We start from the raw sequence: 19,855 nt of genomic DNA on the forward strand, positions 1-19,855 counted from the left end.
CATATCAAAATGCCAGGGTTCAGGGACCCTCAGGCGGTACTGAATAAATTTCCTGGCGGTACTGTGGACCTACAGGCTAGCATACCTATTTTCTCTGTTGGATTTGCTCCGGCTTAGCCTCGCAAGATTTGGTATGCAAGTCTGGTGAACATGGCATGTTCAAGTCTGGTGAACATGGCATGGCTCGTAAACCTGTAACTAGAAAGATTTTTCATAAGATATGGCATAAATATCTCTATTGGTGTGAATCCAAGAGCTACTCTTGGAGTAGAGTTAGGATTCCTAGAATTTTGTAATTTCTCCAAGAGGGTTTGGAGAAAGGATTATCGACAAGTTCCCTAAAGGGTCAAATTTCTGCCTTATCTATTTTGTTACACAAACATCTGGCAGATGTTCCAGATGTACAATCATTTTGTCAGGCCTTGGTCAGGATAAGGCCTGTGTTCAAACCAGTTACTCCTCAATGGAGTCTAAATCTAGTTTTTAAGGTTCTTCAAGGGGCTCTGTTTGAGCCTATGCATTCCTTAGATAGTAAGTTGCTATCATGGAAAGTTTTATTTCTTGTTGCTATTTCTTCTGCTTGCAGAGTGTCAGAGCTCTTGGCATTGCATTATGAGTTCCCTTACCTTATTTTTCATTCAGATAAGGTAGTTTTACGTACTAGATTAGGATTTCTTCCTAAAGTAGTTTCTGAACAGAACATTAATCAGGAGATTGTTGTTCCTTCCTGGTGTCCTAAGCCTACCTCTCAAAAGAAACGACTTCTGTACAATTTGGACATAGTTCGTGCTTTAAAGTTTTACCTGCAGGCGACTAAGGATTTTCGTCAGTCTTCTGCTTTGTTTGTGTTTTTTTTCAGGAAAGCGTAAGGGACAGAAAGCTACGGCTACTTCACTTTCTTTTTGGCTGAAGAGTTTCATACGTTTTGCATATGCAACTGCTGGACAGCAGCCTCCTAAGAGAGTTACGGCTCATTCCACGAGGGCTGTTGCTTCCTCATGGGCATTCAAAAATGAAGTTTAGGTGGAACAGATTTGCAAGGCTGCAACTTGGTCATCTCTTCACACTTTTTCAAAGTTATACAAATTTGACACGTTTGCCTCGGCTGAGGCCGTTTTTGGGAGAAAGGTTCTTCAAGAAGTAGTGACTTCCGTTTAGGCTCCCTGTCTTGTCCCTCCCGTATCATCTGTGTACTCTAGCTTGGGTATTGATTCCCAATAGTAATTAAGATGATCTGTGGACTCATCGTGTCATTAAAAAGAAAAGAAAATTTATGCTTACCTGATAAATGTATTTCTTTTTTGACAGTGATTCCACGGCCCGCCCTGTTATCTAGACCAGTGATTTTTAACCTTTTTTTTGCCGTGGCACACTTTTTTACATTAAAAAATCCTGTGGCACACCACCATCCCAAAATTTTAAAAAAATCACACATTGTAGCCTAATTCAGCATATATATATACACAAACACACACATACTGTATGTATTGTGCTGTTATGCCATGCCTCCTACAAATTACCCCTGCACTGGGAGTAAAAAACAAGCAAAGTTTAAAAAATATGTCACACTGTTGTCAGTCTGCTGTGGCACACCTGAGGATCTCTCACGGCACACTAGTGTGCCACGGCACACTGGTTGAAAAACACTGATCTAGACAGGTTATTTGTATGTTATAAACTTCAGACACCTCTGCACCTTGTTCTTCCTTTCTCTTCTTAACTTCGGTTGAATGACTGGAGTGGGAGGGAAGGGAGGGGCTATTTTAACAGCTTTGTTGTGGTGCTCTTTGCCGCCTCCTGCAGGGCAGGAGTGATATTCCCAATAGTAATTAAGATGATCCGTGGACTCCTCGTGTCAAAAAAGAAATACATTTATCAGGTAAGCATACATTTTCTTTTTTATATCCAATTCTGAGTCGTCCTCGGATGAGGATCGTAATTTGGCCCTGTTATCGCAAGTCTGCCAATCTTGTCTCTCGTGCCTGGATAGTTTGCTGGGTCCCTCTGGCTTGGGGGACCCTGGGCCTTCCGAGTCATTGGCCTCTGGGTGCTCTGCTCCTCAGGAGGCGCCTTCCCAATCGCATACTCCTTTTACTTTTGAGGTTGGCCCCGATGTTAATGTCCCCTCCGCGCAGGGTGGATTGTTTCCTCCGGAGATGGCGGGACATTTTCGATTTAATATTTTAATGGCGCTGATCTGCTTGCAGGACCATGAAGTTTCCTTGCAGTTATGTGCCTGCCTGCCTATTCCGGGTGTTCAGACCATGAACGGCACTATAATATTCCCCCCAGGGGTGTTTGTTCCCCCTTGTTGTTCTTTTCGCTATAGGATTGTGCGGCTGCGTGTCCTATTACGATGGCTTTTTGATTTATTGGGGGATCCTTTCCTTTATGGTCCGAGGACTTCTCGGTTCTCGCAAGGTTCTTCGAGATAGGCTAGTGGGGAGGTGTCTCTCCCCGGTCGGTCTACTGTGAGCTTTCCCGGTCTTTTTTTCTGGAGGTTACGTTTTCCATTCGGCAGGTCCTGCGGAGACATAGTTCCTTCTCTGCGAATGCCTGTGGATGCCCTTGTTTTTCTTTGATTCGGTCCGGATTATGTTTCTGTCTGTTTTCCCTATGGGAATTCTGAGATTGTTTGATTTAAGTTCTTCTATGGAAGTTGTTCCCGGGTTTCTTCCGGAGTTTTGTGTGTGACCTGTTACTTGTTAGAGACCTGTGTTGCGCCTGGCTGGTCCGGCAGGACCTACTGATTCTCTTGTTCAGTGATTTGTTTTTATACACAAAAAAAGAGAAAAAAATTACACTATTCTTCTGGACCTTCGGGTCTGGATGTCGGAAACTCTTGAGCTGGCCCGTGTCAGTCTGCACCCGACATCGGGAACCCTGGTATCCCACTGCGTCCTTTCCCATCCCTGATCCGAGGGGTGTGGTCCTTACCGTGTGGAGCGGTTTTGCCCTTTTGAGCTACTGTTGATGGTTCTCCTAGAGTCTTTGCCATCGTGTAGTTTAGGCTGTCATGCGGAGGTGGCCAATGTTCTCTACCTCCGCCCCAGGGAGCTTTTTAGGCTCTGATGGGATTTTGGAATGACTTCTCCGGTGTTGTCACTGGTGCCCTGGTCGTCTTTTTTTTTTTTCAAATCTCTTTTTATTGTTATATTTTTACAGAAATAAAATAGTGAAAAGAAAATTAAAGGAAAAAAAAACAAACAAAAAAAAAACTTGGTGGTAACACCGCAAACAAGAAAAGATAATCAAAATACAAATACCTTGTGGGATACCATTAACATAATAAAAACGAAAACATACTATATCAACGTAAATTACATCATACTCAATTGATATATCTTGAAAAATTCACTGTTTCCAATTAAATACACCTACTGGAATATAGTAGAGACCATATAAATATTAAGTGAACATTAATAAAAATAACTTAGTCTGTCCGGCACAAATAACAGTTAAATTAATCACATCAACCACCATTCTGGAACAAAAGAAAAAAAAAAAAAAAAGGAAGGATTTGTGCCTCTCCTGTCGCCTCCCCTCCCCCTCAACAGCAAAAGAGTCGGTTTCTCCCTCTAGCCCACTTCTCTAACATTGGACACCCATAGAGGTGGAAACAGCCCATGTAGAACTAAGTCTGCAAAGGTCTGAGAGCTCAAGAACGGCATCAAGATATTCTTCTGCACTAGCAGCGGATAGGACTTAATTATAGGAAGCCATCTGAATAAATGTACTAATATGTTTTTCAGTAGCGAGCTGAAGATGAAAGGCTTCATAAATGATTTGGGACTGAATCTCTTTGAGAAAGAGAGTAAAGGGTGGAGCCTTATGCGACCGCCAATTCTTGGTTATAAGAAACCTAGCTATAAGTATAATAGTTATAAGCGAATCTACCAATGTCCTTTTTATCTGATTGTTTATTCTGAGAAAAAATACCATATCAGCAGTGAAGCAGCTGGCTAGGTAAAAAGACTGATTGACCCAGTACTGGATTTTCAGCCAAAATTGTTTTATTTTTGGGCAAGACCAAAACATATGTATTATATTAGCGTTCAAGTGCGAGCAACGCGGACATGGGAAAATTTGTGAAGAATAACATTGAGCCATTCTGGAAGGAGGAAAATAGTATTTATTAATAAGTTTAAAGTGAGACTCTTTTACTGACATGGGTACCGTACATTTGTATGCTGTATCCAAACTCTGCATGATCCATTCCGGAGTTATAGACGGAAAAGCATTCTCCCAATTTTTACAAATTTTATCTACTGCTAGTGCACCTTGCTTAGCTAACATTATATCATATGTAAGTGAGATTGAGGTATAACCTTTTCTAAATTTATCAACACAGGTGTTAATCTCATCCCAGCTGGACACCCAGTCTTCTGCTGGGAGGCACTTATTCACAAAGTGCCTAAGTTGAAAATATGCAAACAGGTTGTCCCTGGTTAGATTAAAAAGTTGAAACAACGGCCCAGATGGACATATTTGCTGAGTATCTAGGATAACCTGGGAGACCAACGACATTCCATTCTCTTCCCAATTTTTAAAAACCTTGTATTGTACCCCTGGCCTAAACTCTGGATTGCCTCTTATTGGCAAGAGTTTTGAGAAATGAGGATCTACTTCTAAGATTTTGCAGAATTTCTGCCAGGCCACAATTATATTTTTGATAGAAGATAATTTGCAAATATTAGAAGGAAGCTGTTTAATTACATTATGCAGGATAGCTTTTAATGAAAAAGGAGCAATACATTGTTCTTCTAATTCAATTGTTGAAAAGTTGTTTGAGTCGGTTAGCCAGTCAAGAGCAAATTTAACTAGGGTAGCGATATTATACAACTTTAGGCTAGGAAGGGCTAGACCTGCAAAACCTTTTTTTTGTGTCAATTTCGTCAAGGATATCCGCGGCTTCTTATTACCCCATATAAATTTAACTACATTTTGGTCAAACTTTCTTAGGTCCGTATTTGAAAGGAATAACGGTAGGTTTTGTAAGGGATACAACATCTGGGGAAATACAATAACTTTTATTAAGTTAACTCGTGCTGAAAGAGATATGGGAAAGGAGGCCCATAATTCCAGATTATTCTTGAGCTTCCGTAGCAATGGTTCAAAGTTCAGATTGTACCATTTCAGTGGGTCTCTGTGTAGAATTATACCTAGATATTTAAGTCTATCTACCACCTTGAAGGGGTGATTTGAGCAGCTTACCCTTGACTTAGTTATCCACAATAGCTCACTTTTTCCATAATTAATTTTATACCCTGAGAAAGAACTAAATTCAGCCAAGATTTGCAATACTAGGGGTATATGAGATTCTGTTTTATCTAGAAAGAGTAGCAAATCGTCTGCATAGAGGAGGATCTTAAGAGTATGTGGCCCCATTGAGATTCCAGTTAATTTTTGTCTTAACCAGATAGCCAAAGGTTCTAGAGCGATATCAAATAGCAGAGGGGACAGAGGACATCCCTGTCTCGTTCCCCTGCCGAGTGATATCCTAGGAGATAATATGCCATTAATTAAAAGATAGGATATCAGTGACCTATATATTTTTTGAACCAAATACATAAATTGCTCCTGAAACCCGAATTGTTCTAATACCCGGAATAGGTACTGCCATGTGATGGAGTCAAAAGCTTTTTCCGCATCTAGTGTCAGAAGAGCCAAGTCTGCGTATACTCCCTTTTTTTTTATTTTATCTCTATTCCACATATAGTCGAGAAGCATAACTACTTTACGTATATTTTTAGTAGAATTACGTCCCTGAATGAAACCCGTCTGGTCCGGGTGTATAATCTCACCTTATCCTTTCGCTAGTCTATCTGCAATAATGGAAGTTAAGATTTTATAATCGGCATTAAGCACCGATATTGGTCTATACGATGCTGGATCTTCTCTTTCCTTGTCTTTTTTAAAGATTAAGGTAATATTAGCAGCTGTAAATAGATTAGACATAGTATTACTTGAAGAAAAATATTCATTGTATAGCCTTTCCAACGTAAAAATGATTTCCTGAGAAAGTAATTTATAAAATTCTGATGGAAGAAAATCAGGCCCAGCTGCCTTATTTAATTTTGCTTTTTCTATCGCTTTAGTAATTTCTTCTCCAGTGATATGTGCGTTTAATTCTAATAGGCGGTCTTTAGGCAATTGGGGCAATTTAATCCTCGACAAAAAATTGTCCATGTTTAACATATTAACATCAGTTTTATTGTAGAGTTTTTGATAAAAATTATAAAAAACCTTTCTAATGTTTTCAGTGTCAGTATATCTATCGTTACCTTCTTTAATAGCCGTGATGTAATTTTTACTCTTCCTGTTTTTGGTTAAGTTAGCAAGATGTTTTGCAGAGATCCCATGATAACCTTTGAACTTTAAGTTCAGTTTAAGTTCTTCCCTATGCGATCTCTTCTTGAGATAGACCTCACAATTGTTTTTAGCTTCGCAATATTTATTCCAATTGATAGCCGATCTTTCATTGTAAAATCTTTTAAGAGCATTTTTCACATGATATGCTAACTGGATTTCAGTGGCCCTATTTTTCTTGTTCCAAGCGTTTAGGTAAGATTTAATTTCCCCTCTTAATACCGCTTTAGAGGCCTCCCAGAATAGCTCAATATTATTGAATTGGGCGATATTAAAAGTGACATAATCTTTCCATTTTTGCTTTAGCCAAAGACCAAATCTGGGATTGTTATATAGAAAGCGGGGAAATGTGAAACTTTGATTCTTGTCCTTTGGTTTATATAAGGATGAAAAAGCTAATGAAATAATAGCATGGTCTGATATAATTATATCATCAATTTCAGCTTTAACTTTTAAGATGGAGAGAGATTCTGAAATTAAAAACATGTCAATTCTTGAGAATGTGCTATGTACTTTTGACTCACAGGAAAATGTTCTAGAATCTGGATTCTCAATACGCCAGATATCTAGAAGTTTAAGTTTCTGACAGAATTGCTTCAAACATTTTGCCCTTTTATTATACTCTCTTGATTTTTTCTGGGTTAATCTATCTATTTCAGGGCATAGTGCGATATTAAAATCTCCCCCTAGAATCAGGTTTTGACAAACAAATGGAAATAATTTAAGTTTAATTTCCTCCCAAAATGTGGGAGTATGAACATTTGGCCCATAAATATTACATAAAACAAAGTCAACATTGTTAATCACTATTTGTAAAATAATGAATCTGGCCTGCGGATCAAATTCCACTTTTTTGATTGTGTACTCCAGGTTTTTATGCAGCAGGATGGCTACCCCTGCCTTTCTATTATTGACTGGGGTGGCTATGACCTCTCCTACCCATTTTACCTTTAATTTCAGAATCTCTATTACTTTTAAATGTGTCTCTTGTAAGAACACTACCTCTGGGTGGTGATTAGCAAGCGTTTTAATAATAAGTTTACGTTTCATTGGGGAAGTTATGCCACCTACATTCCATGAGAGCATTTTAAGGTTTTGGCACATATTAAAAATCATTCAGCTTTGGGGGGGCGGGTCCGAACACCGACCAAGATGGCTGCTTTTAATCTTAGCTGACTCCGGGAGCTGATAGATCCGTTGTCTATCGCCTCTCAAACTTATTCTTCACACCTGAAATTACAACTATCTTGAAGATTAATATCTGAAGAACGGATTTTTGTGTTCTTTGACTTTAAATTTCAGCCAAGCAGACCGGAATAGATGAGGAACGCAGCGGAGGCCTAATAACAGACCTGGCTCCTCATTTACCCTCCCTGAGTCCTGATATGTCAGGAATAACAGCCGTATGTGCTGTCCAGCTCTTTTGTTGCTAACTGGGGAAGTTGGTCTAATTAAGGGACGCTTAATTTTGGATCACACATTGGACAATCCAGAACTGAGGATTATAACTACTGAGCTAAAATCCCTGCAAGCTTCACATGCTGAGATTATAATGGCGGCCTCCCGTCGTAGCGAGGGGATCATAGCTGCAATTGACCGGTGGGAGAAAGAGGCACAAAAGACCCTAGCGGAACACTTTACAAGATTTCAGCGGGACCTGCTTGACCTACTTGGCCCACACCTGGAAGGAACCATGACACAGAGTGCTTCTAGCACATTGAGGAGCTATCACAAGCTGAATGAGGGAGAACCGGGAGAACTAGTTCCAGCTCCGGTATATTTGAGAGACACTTTAAGGGAAACAGCTAGACAGCAAAAGAAAGGTGCTACACAGCCCATCGAAACATCAGAGGTCTTATTGGACGTACCGGCTCTGATGGACTACACTGTGACAAGCCGAGGATCATGGGCGAGAGGTGCCGAGGTGCGCGGGTACCTACGCCATATTCCTCCTCTGCTGGGAAAGTCCTGGGAGCTCCCTCCGCCTCTCGCTGGCGGTGTACCCAGCCACCCAAAAGATCTTGCGGCTATATGCCGACTGCAATATGGGCAGGCAGCTGCCGTTGAAACTTTAACCCAGAGAACCGGTGTGGGCTAAATTTTGATCTAAATCTTCTGCTATTTAGAGTGACGGTTACAGATCATGCCTCCGAAAGCTGTCATAGGACTAGTAACACTCATAGCAGGAATGCCCTTTTTTCATGACGACTAGACCAGTCAGATTATGTACAAACCCACCCTACCTATGTTTATTCCCTAGGATGAACACTATATATGTATTCTATGCTCCACATATGCCGATCTCAGTAGACAAGGGCTCAGGGGCTCATATTAGATAAGAGCTCAGTTACCCCTTATATGATAATGTGATGTGACCAATTACTGTGGGACTACCTGTCTGAACTTTTTGAATATGTAAACTGCATAATCTTTATATATAAACCTTAGATAAGTGGATAGCTACAGCTGGGCTCTATATAATCCCCTGATTTATAGGTTTTCTAATTGCCTATTGTATATCTACATATATGTTCCCTTTCACCACTTGAAAATTTAGTTCAGGTCAGTTGATGTTCTGTTATAAATTCCAGTACTATGTTAGCTATATATATAGTTTTATTATTAACCTAAAATACTGGCATAAACCTGTAGCAAAGTTCCTATATGCAACAAAAGTGTTTTGTGATCAAATTGAGCAAGTTGTATAGCGAGTTCAGGGCGGCTATAACACCCATATATACTGCCCCTAGACCAGTTGGCAGGAAACTTTTCATATATAGCATGATACATGTAAAATAAGATATTTTCATATTACTACTTGTAATTAACTGCAGTGTGACCCCATACTTACAAGTTGATCCTTACCCCAGTTCTTAGTTATATATCATTGTCCTTTTATATAGTCTAACGCGACATACTGAAAATAGAACTGAAAAAATGGGACTAACCATTTGAGATCCAAAAGTGGTCTCACATAGTTCATGGCTGCCCTCTATATTACTGCTTTTCTATAAGAAATGGGAGGTCAATGAGTGGCCTCGCTGCTAATTAGAGGGCAATAAGTTTGAAAGGCAAGCTCTATGACCATTGATACTGTTTCATATGGCCTTATACATGCATGTTGTCATTTGTGGTTTGATTGTTCAAGTTATTTATCTGGAAACTATGCTCTTTTTATACAGATTGTCTGGCTCTGTTATGTTTGCTTGCTTTATCTTGAATCCCAATAAAAATATATTTAAAAAAAAAAAAAAAAAAAATCATTCAGCTTTCCGAGGGCCAGAAGGCTTCAAAGCTGCATACACGAGGCGTGGAAGGGGAAGAGACGGAGAGAGAAAAAAAAAACAAGAAAAAATTTAAAAGAACATATGACTGCACTACTAAAACAACATACCATCTACCTGGTTTCTTATATTTAATTAGGCATATACATATGATATAGTAAAACCTCATATAATGCTCAAAATATATGTATATATTCTTTTCCTTTTTTTCTTCCCTTTCTTTTTAGAAAAAAAATCCATGCAAGGTCAATTGGCACCTGCAATCTTTTTAGATACCACAAATTCCTGCGCTTCAACTGTATTATTGAGCGTGATTCGCCTGTCTTGATATTCTAATACAATTTTAGCTGGATATATTAAACGGGCCTTGAAGCCATTGTGAATAAGCTGGGAACAGTACGGGGCCATTAATTTCCTCTTAGATGAGGTCTCGCTAGAGAAGTCTTGGAATAATAAAAGTTTGTTATTATCTATTATAAGAGCGTCCCTTTTCTTGTATAATTTCATAATTTCTAATTTGTCCTGGAATTTCAGATATTTAACTATGCTCATCCTGTTCCTAGGTGAACCATTTGAGTTAGTTTTGGGAGGGCCTATCCTATGAGCTCTTTCCACTACTAGCGGTAATTGGGCAGGAGCAAAGCCTAGAGCTTGTGGAAGCGTTACTGATGTAAACCACATTAGGCCTTTATATTCTATCGTTTCGGGCAAACCTACAATTCTTATATTATTCCGCCTGGAGCGGTCCTCGAGATCCTCCAGGCGACTTAATAAGATATTAATTTGAGATTCTTGAGCATGGATTTGCGTGTCTTGGTTGTTAGTTAAATCCTCTAAGTCTGAGATCCTATTCTCGGCCTCTGCCAATCTATTAGAAAATTGTCTTACTTCAGTAGAGAGAACTAAGATGTTAGTAGAGATATTAACTAATTCCTTTTTAATATCATTAAGTTGAGGCGCTATCAACTCTGTTAACTGTGTTAATACTGACTGTGGGTCTGACATAGGGTTACCCATATCTAGATTAACCTCTGAACAACTAATGTCTTGAGCTTTTGTTTTCCGATCTTTTATTTTGGGAGGCATTTTTGGTGAACTGTGTTTTCCTTTTGTCATACATTTTTCCATAAGTCAGTGACAAAGAAGCTTATAAACAGAAAAAGTGTATATTTTTTTTTTGTGTGTGTGTGAATGGACCGTTACAAGTCCCGTGCAAGTTGGTGCATTTAAGTGGTACTTAATTTCTTTATACTAGAACAAAGATCAATCATGTAGAGATAAGTTATACATAAGAAAGTTATAGAGATAAATTAATATCTTAAGTGAACGTGAAATTTAAATTAAACCAAAAAAGAAAAAAAAAAGAAAAAAGAAAATGTCTCCCACTATATAAAACAAGGTTTACTTCTGCTCAAGATTTTAGACCTTTTGAGATAACCCTATTAGTGATAATAGACTGAGTTTAACAATACTTCTTATAAATCCAAGTACTATCAGCAGCCCTTAGTTTAAATCTACCTTCCATTTTCCAAGGACCAGTAGATTTTGGCCAATTTCCTCCCTCAAGATCCTAATTTAGGCTTTGCACATATAGAGTGAATTATTTATTCATTCACTAAAATATATATTTTAGTAAAAACCGATTATTGCATCCCAATACAGAAGTCTTAACTCTCTAAAAGTTACTATATCACTTTTAGTGCTATTTTCAACTTTTTATAGCAATGGCCAGATAACAGAAAAAAAAGAAAAAAAAAACGACCATAAAAGAACAAAAGAAAAACACAGAGAAAGTAAAAAAAAATTAGGGTTAACAGTCCTAATCAGTCTTAGGTCCTTTTTGACAACATTTAGCCTGTAGAGATATCCTCCAAATATCAGGAGCTCCAGGTAGCCGTGTGGGTTTCTGAATGGTATAACACCAGTCTCACAAAAAGCTGATTTTACTTTAGAGTTTCTGCAGCAGCAGAACAGAGAAACGATGAGACCACAGATACTCCAGATATAATACTAGCAAACTCTGCAATGAGAGCCCCGCATACTGGCCAGTGTCTTACCAGGGAGGGTAATGTAAGTGTCTCAAAGTCAGCTATCCAAATAACAGTAGCAGCTGTTGTATCAGAAACAAACAAACAAACAGTGGCAGGAACCCTCTCTTAGTGAGCCCACCGGCTTAACCGTATATTGCTGGGAACATATACTTGATGCAATACTTGCAGTTTCCTTGAGATGGTATGGGTCCAGACCGGTTCCACAATCCGGATTCTCGATTTGGCAAGTTGGATAGAGTTGCGAGCCCTCTAAGAAAAACAGCTACTCTCAGCCGATGGTCACCGTCTCAACATACAGGGGTAGCTCCTCCAATAGCCGGCATGCAAAAAGTTAACCCCAGGGGATAGGGGTTGACACTCGAATCCCTCCGTGAGTCAGCAACCCCTCTCAACCCCAGGAAAGTATATTCTGCTGCCTCGGACTGGAACTTGTCGCTTTCTCTCGTCTGACCCAAGAATCCGATATCGGCTATCCTTCTTGCGGGTCACCTGCCCTGTGTGATTCTTCTGCGGCTTCAGCGGATTACACCGCAAGTCTTTGGCTTCCTGCAGCTTTGGCGCCAGAAAGGCGGCTCTGTGCCCAAACAAGCCCGGATACAACGTAGGCCTCCGGGCTGTAAGCGTGGGGAGATGGAACGCGGGTACTGTGCTCCAGCATCCGCTCTGGAGGATCACTGTAGCGTGAAAGGCTCCTCACCGAACAGGAAAACCCCAGTGCCCTGGTCGTCTTTATCGCCCCTTGGGGGTTTGGACTCGTGGTGGGCTCTGTTCTTGGAGTCCTGTGCCTCTGGGCTACTGATTAGGGCTTTTTTCCCCTACTGAACTCGTGCTGCGGGTGGTTTTCTCAGTATCTCGTGTCCGTCTTGGATTTTTATTCAAGGTTCTTTTTCTTTGTTGAGATAGCCTGCCAGCTGGTCCGGCTTGGGGAGTGCTGCCTTGGGCACTGACTTATGGAAGTCTGGTTTCCTCCTTTCATTTCCGTCGTGGATCTCGGGGGTGAGTCTAGGGTTCTGGCAGTCTAGCTCTTTATCCTATCTGTATGTCCCTGTTATGCCCCTGGGATTTGGGGTTGGTTCGGGATGGGTCCTATTGTCTCCCTTTTAGGGAGTCTGGGGTATTTTTGGTTTGATACCTTTGTGGAGGATGTGCTCTGGGCCTTTTTGTTAAGGGGTTTCCTTTTCCTATTCCTCTTTTGTGTCTAGGACTAGCTCTAGCACGGTTTGACCTCTTTTATCCCCCTTTGTCTCTGCTTTCTGCTGACTTTGTCACGGCGCATGGGTTGGGCTTGTTGGTCGCCTTGCTGCTTGTGTTAAGGGGGCTCGAGCGGTTGCCCTCAGTCTTAGCCCTTTTGTTGGGTTCTGGGAGGTCTGTATTCCTTTCTGTCCTAGGATTTGCTCTGGTCACTCAACACTTTGGGCGTTTCTGTGCCCGTCCAATAATTTGTATATTGGTTTGGTGTCCTGGGGACACAAGCTCCCTGTTTCTCGTTTTTCTGAGGGACTCTTGTCTCTTTTGGATGCTGCCTAGTAAGCAGAAGGTCTGTTGTTAGGAAACAGCTGCAGTTATTTTACCTTGTCTGCTGGCAAGCTATTGAGCCTAGGTGGCCTAGTGGTTAGCTTGTCTGTCTAGCAAGCTGCAGTTCTTGAGTTTGTACTCAGCTGCGATTACTTGCTATTTTATATCTAAAGCCTGGGGGCTTGCCCTTAGGGATTGTGTCCTCAGGTCTCTGGGGTTTTTCCCGGGGTCTGGCCGCTTTTCTCAAGCATGCCTAGTTGTCCTTCCCTTCCTTTTGGTAGGGGTGGGGATCTGTTGGTCAGCTATTTTGGCCTACGGTTAGGTTTGCTACCCAGCTTGCACAAGGTTGCTGTTGTCTCCAGGGCAACTGCTGCGCCTTGAACGCTAGCATGCACTTTAGGGTCCCTTGTGAGGTGTTTTTCTGAACCCTCTGGGGGAGTTGGATCCTTGGGATCTCTTTGTTCAGAAAGATTGATTCAGGAAGGATGTTCCGTGGCTCTGCGGCCTATAGTGGGGTAGTGTTCTGCGCAGTTTCTGTTGTGCAGGAGCGGGATGTTTCGTATCCGTTTTCAGATGGGGACTCTGCTTATTTTTGCGCCACTAGTTTTTGTCATCCTTTTCCTGTCTCTCTCCTGAGCTTTTCTCCGACTACGGAAATGTTTTCCTTGCTTGTGAGGTGTCCTCAGTCTCTTGTGGTCTGGGGTGTGGGACTTGGTCTGTTTTCCCCTGTTCACTGGGGTGGGGGTTTTTCCTTCACATCCTCGTTTATATGGCAACGCGTGTTCACTCTGTCTCGCTGTTTTTACGTTTTCTGGTCTTTGAGATTAGTTTGTTTCTCTTCTGATACTTTAATGACTTTTCATATAGTCGGGTTCGGGTGTAGACTACTGTGTGACTCTGGGTTGTCTCCTTGTCACCCTGGACGTTGTTCCTTTTCTTCTGTCTTGTAACTTCCCTCTGGGAATTTTTAGTCGGGGTCCCTTGCTTGGTTGAGGGGCTGCGGCGGGGTTGTTGCCCCTGTCAGATGCTGTCCTTGAGGTGGGTGCTCTCGGTTGGGCCCACTCGTGGTTCTATCTAGGTTCTTTGGACTGTTGGTAGATTTGTGTTTCTAGGACCACTTTTTTGCAAAATGTTTGTTGGTCCCTGTTTCGGACAAACTGGGACTTTGTTTTCTTGGGAATCTGTTTTTAGGTTGGTGCCTTTATTGGTCTGCCTCTTACCATCCCGTTTTGGCATTGTGTCCTCTTTGGCTTGGGTATAAATTTCCCATAAGTAATGAATGCGGCTGTGGACTCTTTCCCATTAGGAAGAAAAACATAAATTATGCTTACCTGATCATTTCCTTTTCTTCCAGGGGAAAGAGTCCACAGCCCCCCACACGTTTTTTTGAGGCGTTGTGGTTTTTTATCTTCTGACACCCTTTCACCTTGATGCTTCTTCCACTGTTCCTTGTTCCTCGGCTGAATGACTGGAGAATAGGGGAAGTGGGAGAAGTATTTATGCCTTTGGCTGGTGGGTCTTTGCCTCCTCCTGGTGGCCAGGTTCTTATTCCCCATAAGTAATGAATGTGGACTCTTTTTCCCACGGAAGAAAAGGAAATTATCAGGTAAGCATAATTTATGTTATTCCTCATCTTTTCATTCTTCGTTATGCTTCCCGATTGTGATTATGAATGTTAATTTTTTACCCATGCACTTAGCTTGAGTGTCATTGTGAATATTACTGTGTTCATATTTTTTTTTCTTACAGGAACAATATGGGATTGAGCCGACAATGGTTGTTCAAGGAGTAAAAATGCTGTATGTCCCTGTTATGCCTGGACATGCAAAAAGATTGAAACTTACGTAAGTGACACCACCCTCGCTTGAACATGTCTAAATATTGTTAGTGTAAAACCATTTTCTCTTGTTTGTGTTGTTGCTACATTCCATGCCTTCACCTTTCTTAGAGGCAGAAGCTTCATAAAGCTTTTAGTGCAGCTCCCCTTACAACCTATATCTCTGGTATTCGGCCACATTTTTTTCATAAGATGGTGAGGGTCCACAAGATGATCACATGTGGTATTATAAACTACAGTCCACTAGGAGAAGTTACATTATATTCAAGACTATCCGTGTTTTCTGCAAGATTGCAAATTACATTGTCCTTAAATTAGCTAACTTTGAAGACTAAGGGGTAGATTTATTAAATATCGGACGGACATGATCCGCTGTAGCGGATCATGTCCGCCCGACATCGCTAAATGCCCACAGCATACGCTGTCGGCATTTATCATTGCACAAGCATTTCTTGTGAAATGCTTGTGCAATGCCTCCCCCTGTGCATTTGCGGCCAATCGGCCACTAACAGGTGGGTCAATCATTCTGATTGTATCCGATTGCTGTCCGCCACCTGTGAGGTGGTGAATGTGTTAAGGAGCAGCGGTCTTTGTTTCCGGCGAGTCTGAAGGCTCATGCAGAAACGGCTGTATTAGCAGCTTCTTGTACGGGGAGGTCCCTCAAATAATTTTAGAGAGCTAAGAGCTGTTTATCTCGCTATATAGGGTTCTGGTTGTGCAGCAGAGACACATACATTGCAAAATAATGCTCAAAAAAAGCCCCCAACGATTTTTTGCCTAACAAGTTTTTTGATCATCGGCCCTTAGTTATTTGAACCTTTGTTTACACTAAGGCTGTTTTTCTGATAAAAGTTTTCATGTTTTCATGTTTCATCTTTTGTTTCTCATAAAAGTAGTTTATTCTGAGATTGTTGTTCCATAACTGCGAACTAATCCACAGAATTAACAGAAAACTCTGCTTCACAAGTTTAATGCAGTCAAAGGTCTAATATCTTATTTGAATGCTACTAAGGATTTTAGGAATTCTGTATACCTTTTCATTATGCATTCTGGTTCCAAAGGGTCAGAAAGCTATCAAAGCACATTTTGCCAATTAGATTCACTCTTTATTCACGATCTTCTAGAGCTCATGAACAAGACTCCACATTTTTAAAGGGATACTGAACCCAAATTTTTTCTTTCATGATTCAGATAGAGCATGTACAGTAATTTTAAGCAGCTAATTAATTCCTATTCTAATTTTTTAATTTGTTCTCTTGGTATCTTTATTTGAAAAAGTAGGAATGTAAGCTTACGAGCCATCCCATCTTTGGTTCAGCACCTGGGTAGCGCTTGCTGATTGGTGGCTAAACGCAGACACTAATCAGCAAGCGCTATCCAGGGTGCTGAACCAAAAATGGGCCGGCTCATAAGCTTACATTCCTGCTTTTTCAAATGAGGATACCAAGAGAGCAAAGAAAAATTAATAACATATTAGAAAGTTGCTTATAATTACATGCTCTTTCTGAATCACCAAAGACAAATTTTGTGTTCAGTATCCCTTTAAGATTGAAACTTTTTCCATTGAGCTTTTTGACTTCATGCTGATCTAGAGTCTACGAAGCCTTGGATGAATAGTATTGCAAGGCAGACACCTCTTTAAATATATTCACAGCGTCTTGGGTATTTTTGGGTCTTTCGCAAGCAGCATTGAGAAGGAAAGTGTTGCAGATTTGACTTTTTGAAGACATAGACAATATTTTCTTTTTCCCCAGCATATAATTAACTTTGTAGCTGACCACATTGTGTGATATTGATAGAAAACAAAATGTATATTTACCTATATATCAGGTTATTTTAATTTTGAAGTAGTATTTATCCGCCCTTATGCATCTTTCTTTTTCATGTCACACCTGGACTGTTTCCCTTAGTCATGTTTGGGGACAATCCTCTTTCTTCTCACCTCAAATAGGTACCTGATTGGATATATGAGAACTGAGGTTTCCTGTTAGGAGAGGGCAATGTTTTGGGAGGGTGCAATGGAGGCTTCTGGGAACTTCTGCCTAGTCCAAGAAGGCACTAGGCATATTCACATCTAGTACTTAAATATGACACTACATTAAGTATCAATATATTGATTTCAGTATATATTTTGCTATTAGCAATTTATTTCTAACAAAAATAGTAATCCCATATTGTTAGCAGCCATTCATATTACTGCATAATTTTCAGGATTTAGAAATGTAAATTTGAAGTCAATGTTAATTGCTATTTTAAAACACAAATAAATACATTTGGTATGCAAATACTTTTTAATTAATTGCAAATTTTTTTTTCATTGAGCTTGTAACAAATAGATATGTTATTTGTTAGTGAAACAAATGCAGAAAGTAGCCGCAGCTTTCGGCATATTTTGGGCACCAGATTTATTAGAGTAAAACACATAAATATCTGATAATCTGGTGCTAAAATGAGGAACACTGCAGACCATGGACATTTTCAACATATATCTAGTAACAAATATGACTTTGGTTTCTTTTACAGGATGCAAAAACTAGTGAAGCCTGGAGCAGACAAAAAATATGTTGACTTGACTGTGTCATTTGCTCCCGAATCTAATGAAGATGAAGACTTGCCAGGACCACCTGTCAGATATTACTTCAGCCAGGAGAACAATTGATGATATGTGTAATAATCTTACTCCACGTTTATGTGTTGGTACTACTTGTCACAACTAGGTAAAGCCTTAATGGAAAGGAACAAGCTGACGTAGTCAATTGCACTAATACATTTGTATAACACAAAATGGAGTATAGAGTGTCCCCAGTTCTTTCTTTTAAAGGGATACTAAACCCACGTTTTTCTTTCATGATTCCGATAGAGCACGAAATTTTAAGCAACTTTCTAATTTACTCCTATTAGCAATTTTTCTTTGTTCTCTTGCTATCTTTATTTAAAAGGACGTAATGTAAATCTTAGCAGCCAGACCATTTTAGGTTCAGCACCATGGATAGAGCTTGCTTATTGGTGGCTTAAAATTAGCCTCCAATAAGCAAGCATAACCCAGGTTCTCAACCATAAATGGGCCGGCTCCTATGCATCAAATTCCTGCTTTTTAAATAAAGATAGCAAGAGAACAAATACAATTTGATAATAGGAGTAAATTAGAAAGTTGCCTTAAATTGCATGCTCTATCTGAATCATGAATGAAAAAAATTGGGTTAAGTGTCCCTTTAAGCTTTTTTTCTTTGTAACTAGAGTATTTGTTTATGAAACTGTTTGGGATGCAATACTCCATGCTACAATCCAAAAATGTATAAATAAAAACTAGAATACGGAAGATCAAGATGGTATTTTTGATTCCTAATTTATTGCACCTCCTTTCTTAACGTTCTGTAGGTGGAATTTGCTACAGTAGTGTATATATGTTTATGTGTGCATTGCAGTAGAAGTTTTTGTCTCTGCGTGAGCATACAAGCCCTTCATGCTAGCAAATACATATATGCATATGTGTGTGAATAGAAATATATTACACACGCACGCGTATACTTGATGAATTTAAAGAAACTCTCACTGCTATTGGTTTATTTCTGTCTGTCAGTTTTGTATTTGTTTACACTCGTATTTTTGTTTAAATAAATGCTGTTTTCAGGTTTTGACTTGGATATAGAGATATGTTGTTTATAACTCAGTATTTGTTTTGATGGAGTTGTGAGTTTAATGCATAAAGCAGAGAAGAAGCAGAGGTTATAGTGTATCCCAGTATTTATTAAGGAGTTAACATGGCTGTTTTTATTGCTTGTTTGCCTTACTGGATATATATCCGGCCAGAAAAAGTATTGGGGGGGAAAAAGAGAAGAACACATATACATATATATATACACAAAGGGCTAGATCCTATGCAGGTCACTATAATGGAGTTGTTATGAAAACATCAAGTGACACCAGATTTTTCCAGTTTTAGTGATCAAGCTCAACCTGCTGTTGTTTAGTGTATACAAAAAAACAGAGAGTAGTCTGGATCATTCCAAAAGTAAAAAACAAAAATTCCATAGTCGCATAAAAAAAGGATGCACAAAAGAAGGGTGACTGGTCTTACGCGTTTCGGCATTGAGCCATAATCATAGACCTTATTTTGTGTAGTAACAGTGTCTCTGAGGACTAGTCAATAGCTGGTATAACAGGGATGCCTCTATTTCATAAGCACCAGTATTGTAGCACTTTAGTGTTAACCCATTCTACCTCCCACTGCAGTTAACTTATATTACTTACTCGAATCCTCCCTACCACAATTAACCCTAACTGTAACCCTGTCCTAAAGAAATTCACCCTAACACAACCTACAATCCCTCTACACGACGCCCCAGCAAAAATCCACTCTCTCTATATGATCCCCTCCCCCGTTGCAAACACCTTAATTAAATTGAACCCCCATACAGATTTCTACCCCTCCCTTATATATAATTGTCTTCCTTAATGTACACTGGCTATGCTTTGACTGAACAATTCTTAAGGCTCCATTCATTAAGCTGCAGATGCAGCTTTTGAACTCTTGAGCAAGCCTGCAGCCAATTGTTAAATTCTATTCATTAGATTCATATAGAGCATGTCATTTTAATAATGTAGCCACCAATCGGCAAGCACTACCCAGGGTGCTGAACTAAAAATGGGCCGGCTCCTAACATTACTTTCCTGCTTTTTCAAATATAGATACCAAGAGAACTAAGAAAATTTGATAATAGGAGTAAATTAGAAAGTTGCTTAAAACTGCATGCTCTTTCTGAATCATGAAAGAAAAAAATGTGTTTAATATCCCTTTT

General features: G+C 39.9%; 1 protein-coding gene across 1 annotated transcript in view; it reads left to right on the forward strand.

Moving 5' to 3' along the window:
* Positions 1–18,700, forward strand: part of UBA6 (ubiquitin like modifier activating enzyme 6) — a 250,035-nt gene extending 231,335 nt beyond the window's left edge. The window contains exons 32-33 of the mRNA XM_053703266.1: positions 14,969–15,063; positions 17,580–18,700. Coding sequence (XP_053559241.1) covers positions 14,969–15,063; positions 17,580–17,715 — 231 coding nt within the window. The 3' untranslated portion in view covers positions 17,716–18,700. The remainder of the gene's footprint in view (positions 1–14,968; positions 15,064–17,579) is intronic.
* Positions 18,701–19,855: the final 1,155 nt, after the last annotated feature.

This window comes from Bombina bombina, chromosome 2 (assembly GCF_027579735.1).
Source record: "Bombina bombina isolate aBomBom1 chromosome 2, aBomBom1.pri, whole genome shotgun sequence".
Classification (NCBI taxonomy): domain Eukaryota; kingdom Metazoa; phylum Chordata; class Amphibia; order Anura; family Bombinatoridae; genus Bombina; species Bombina bombina.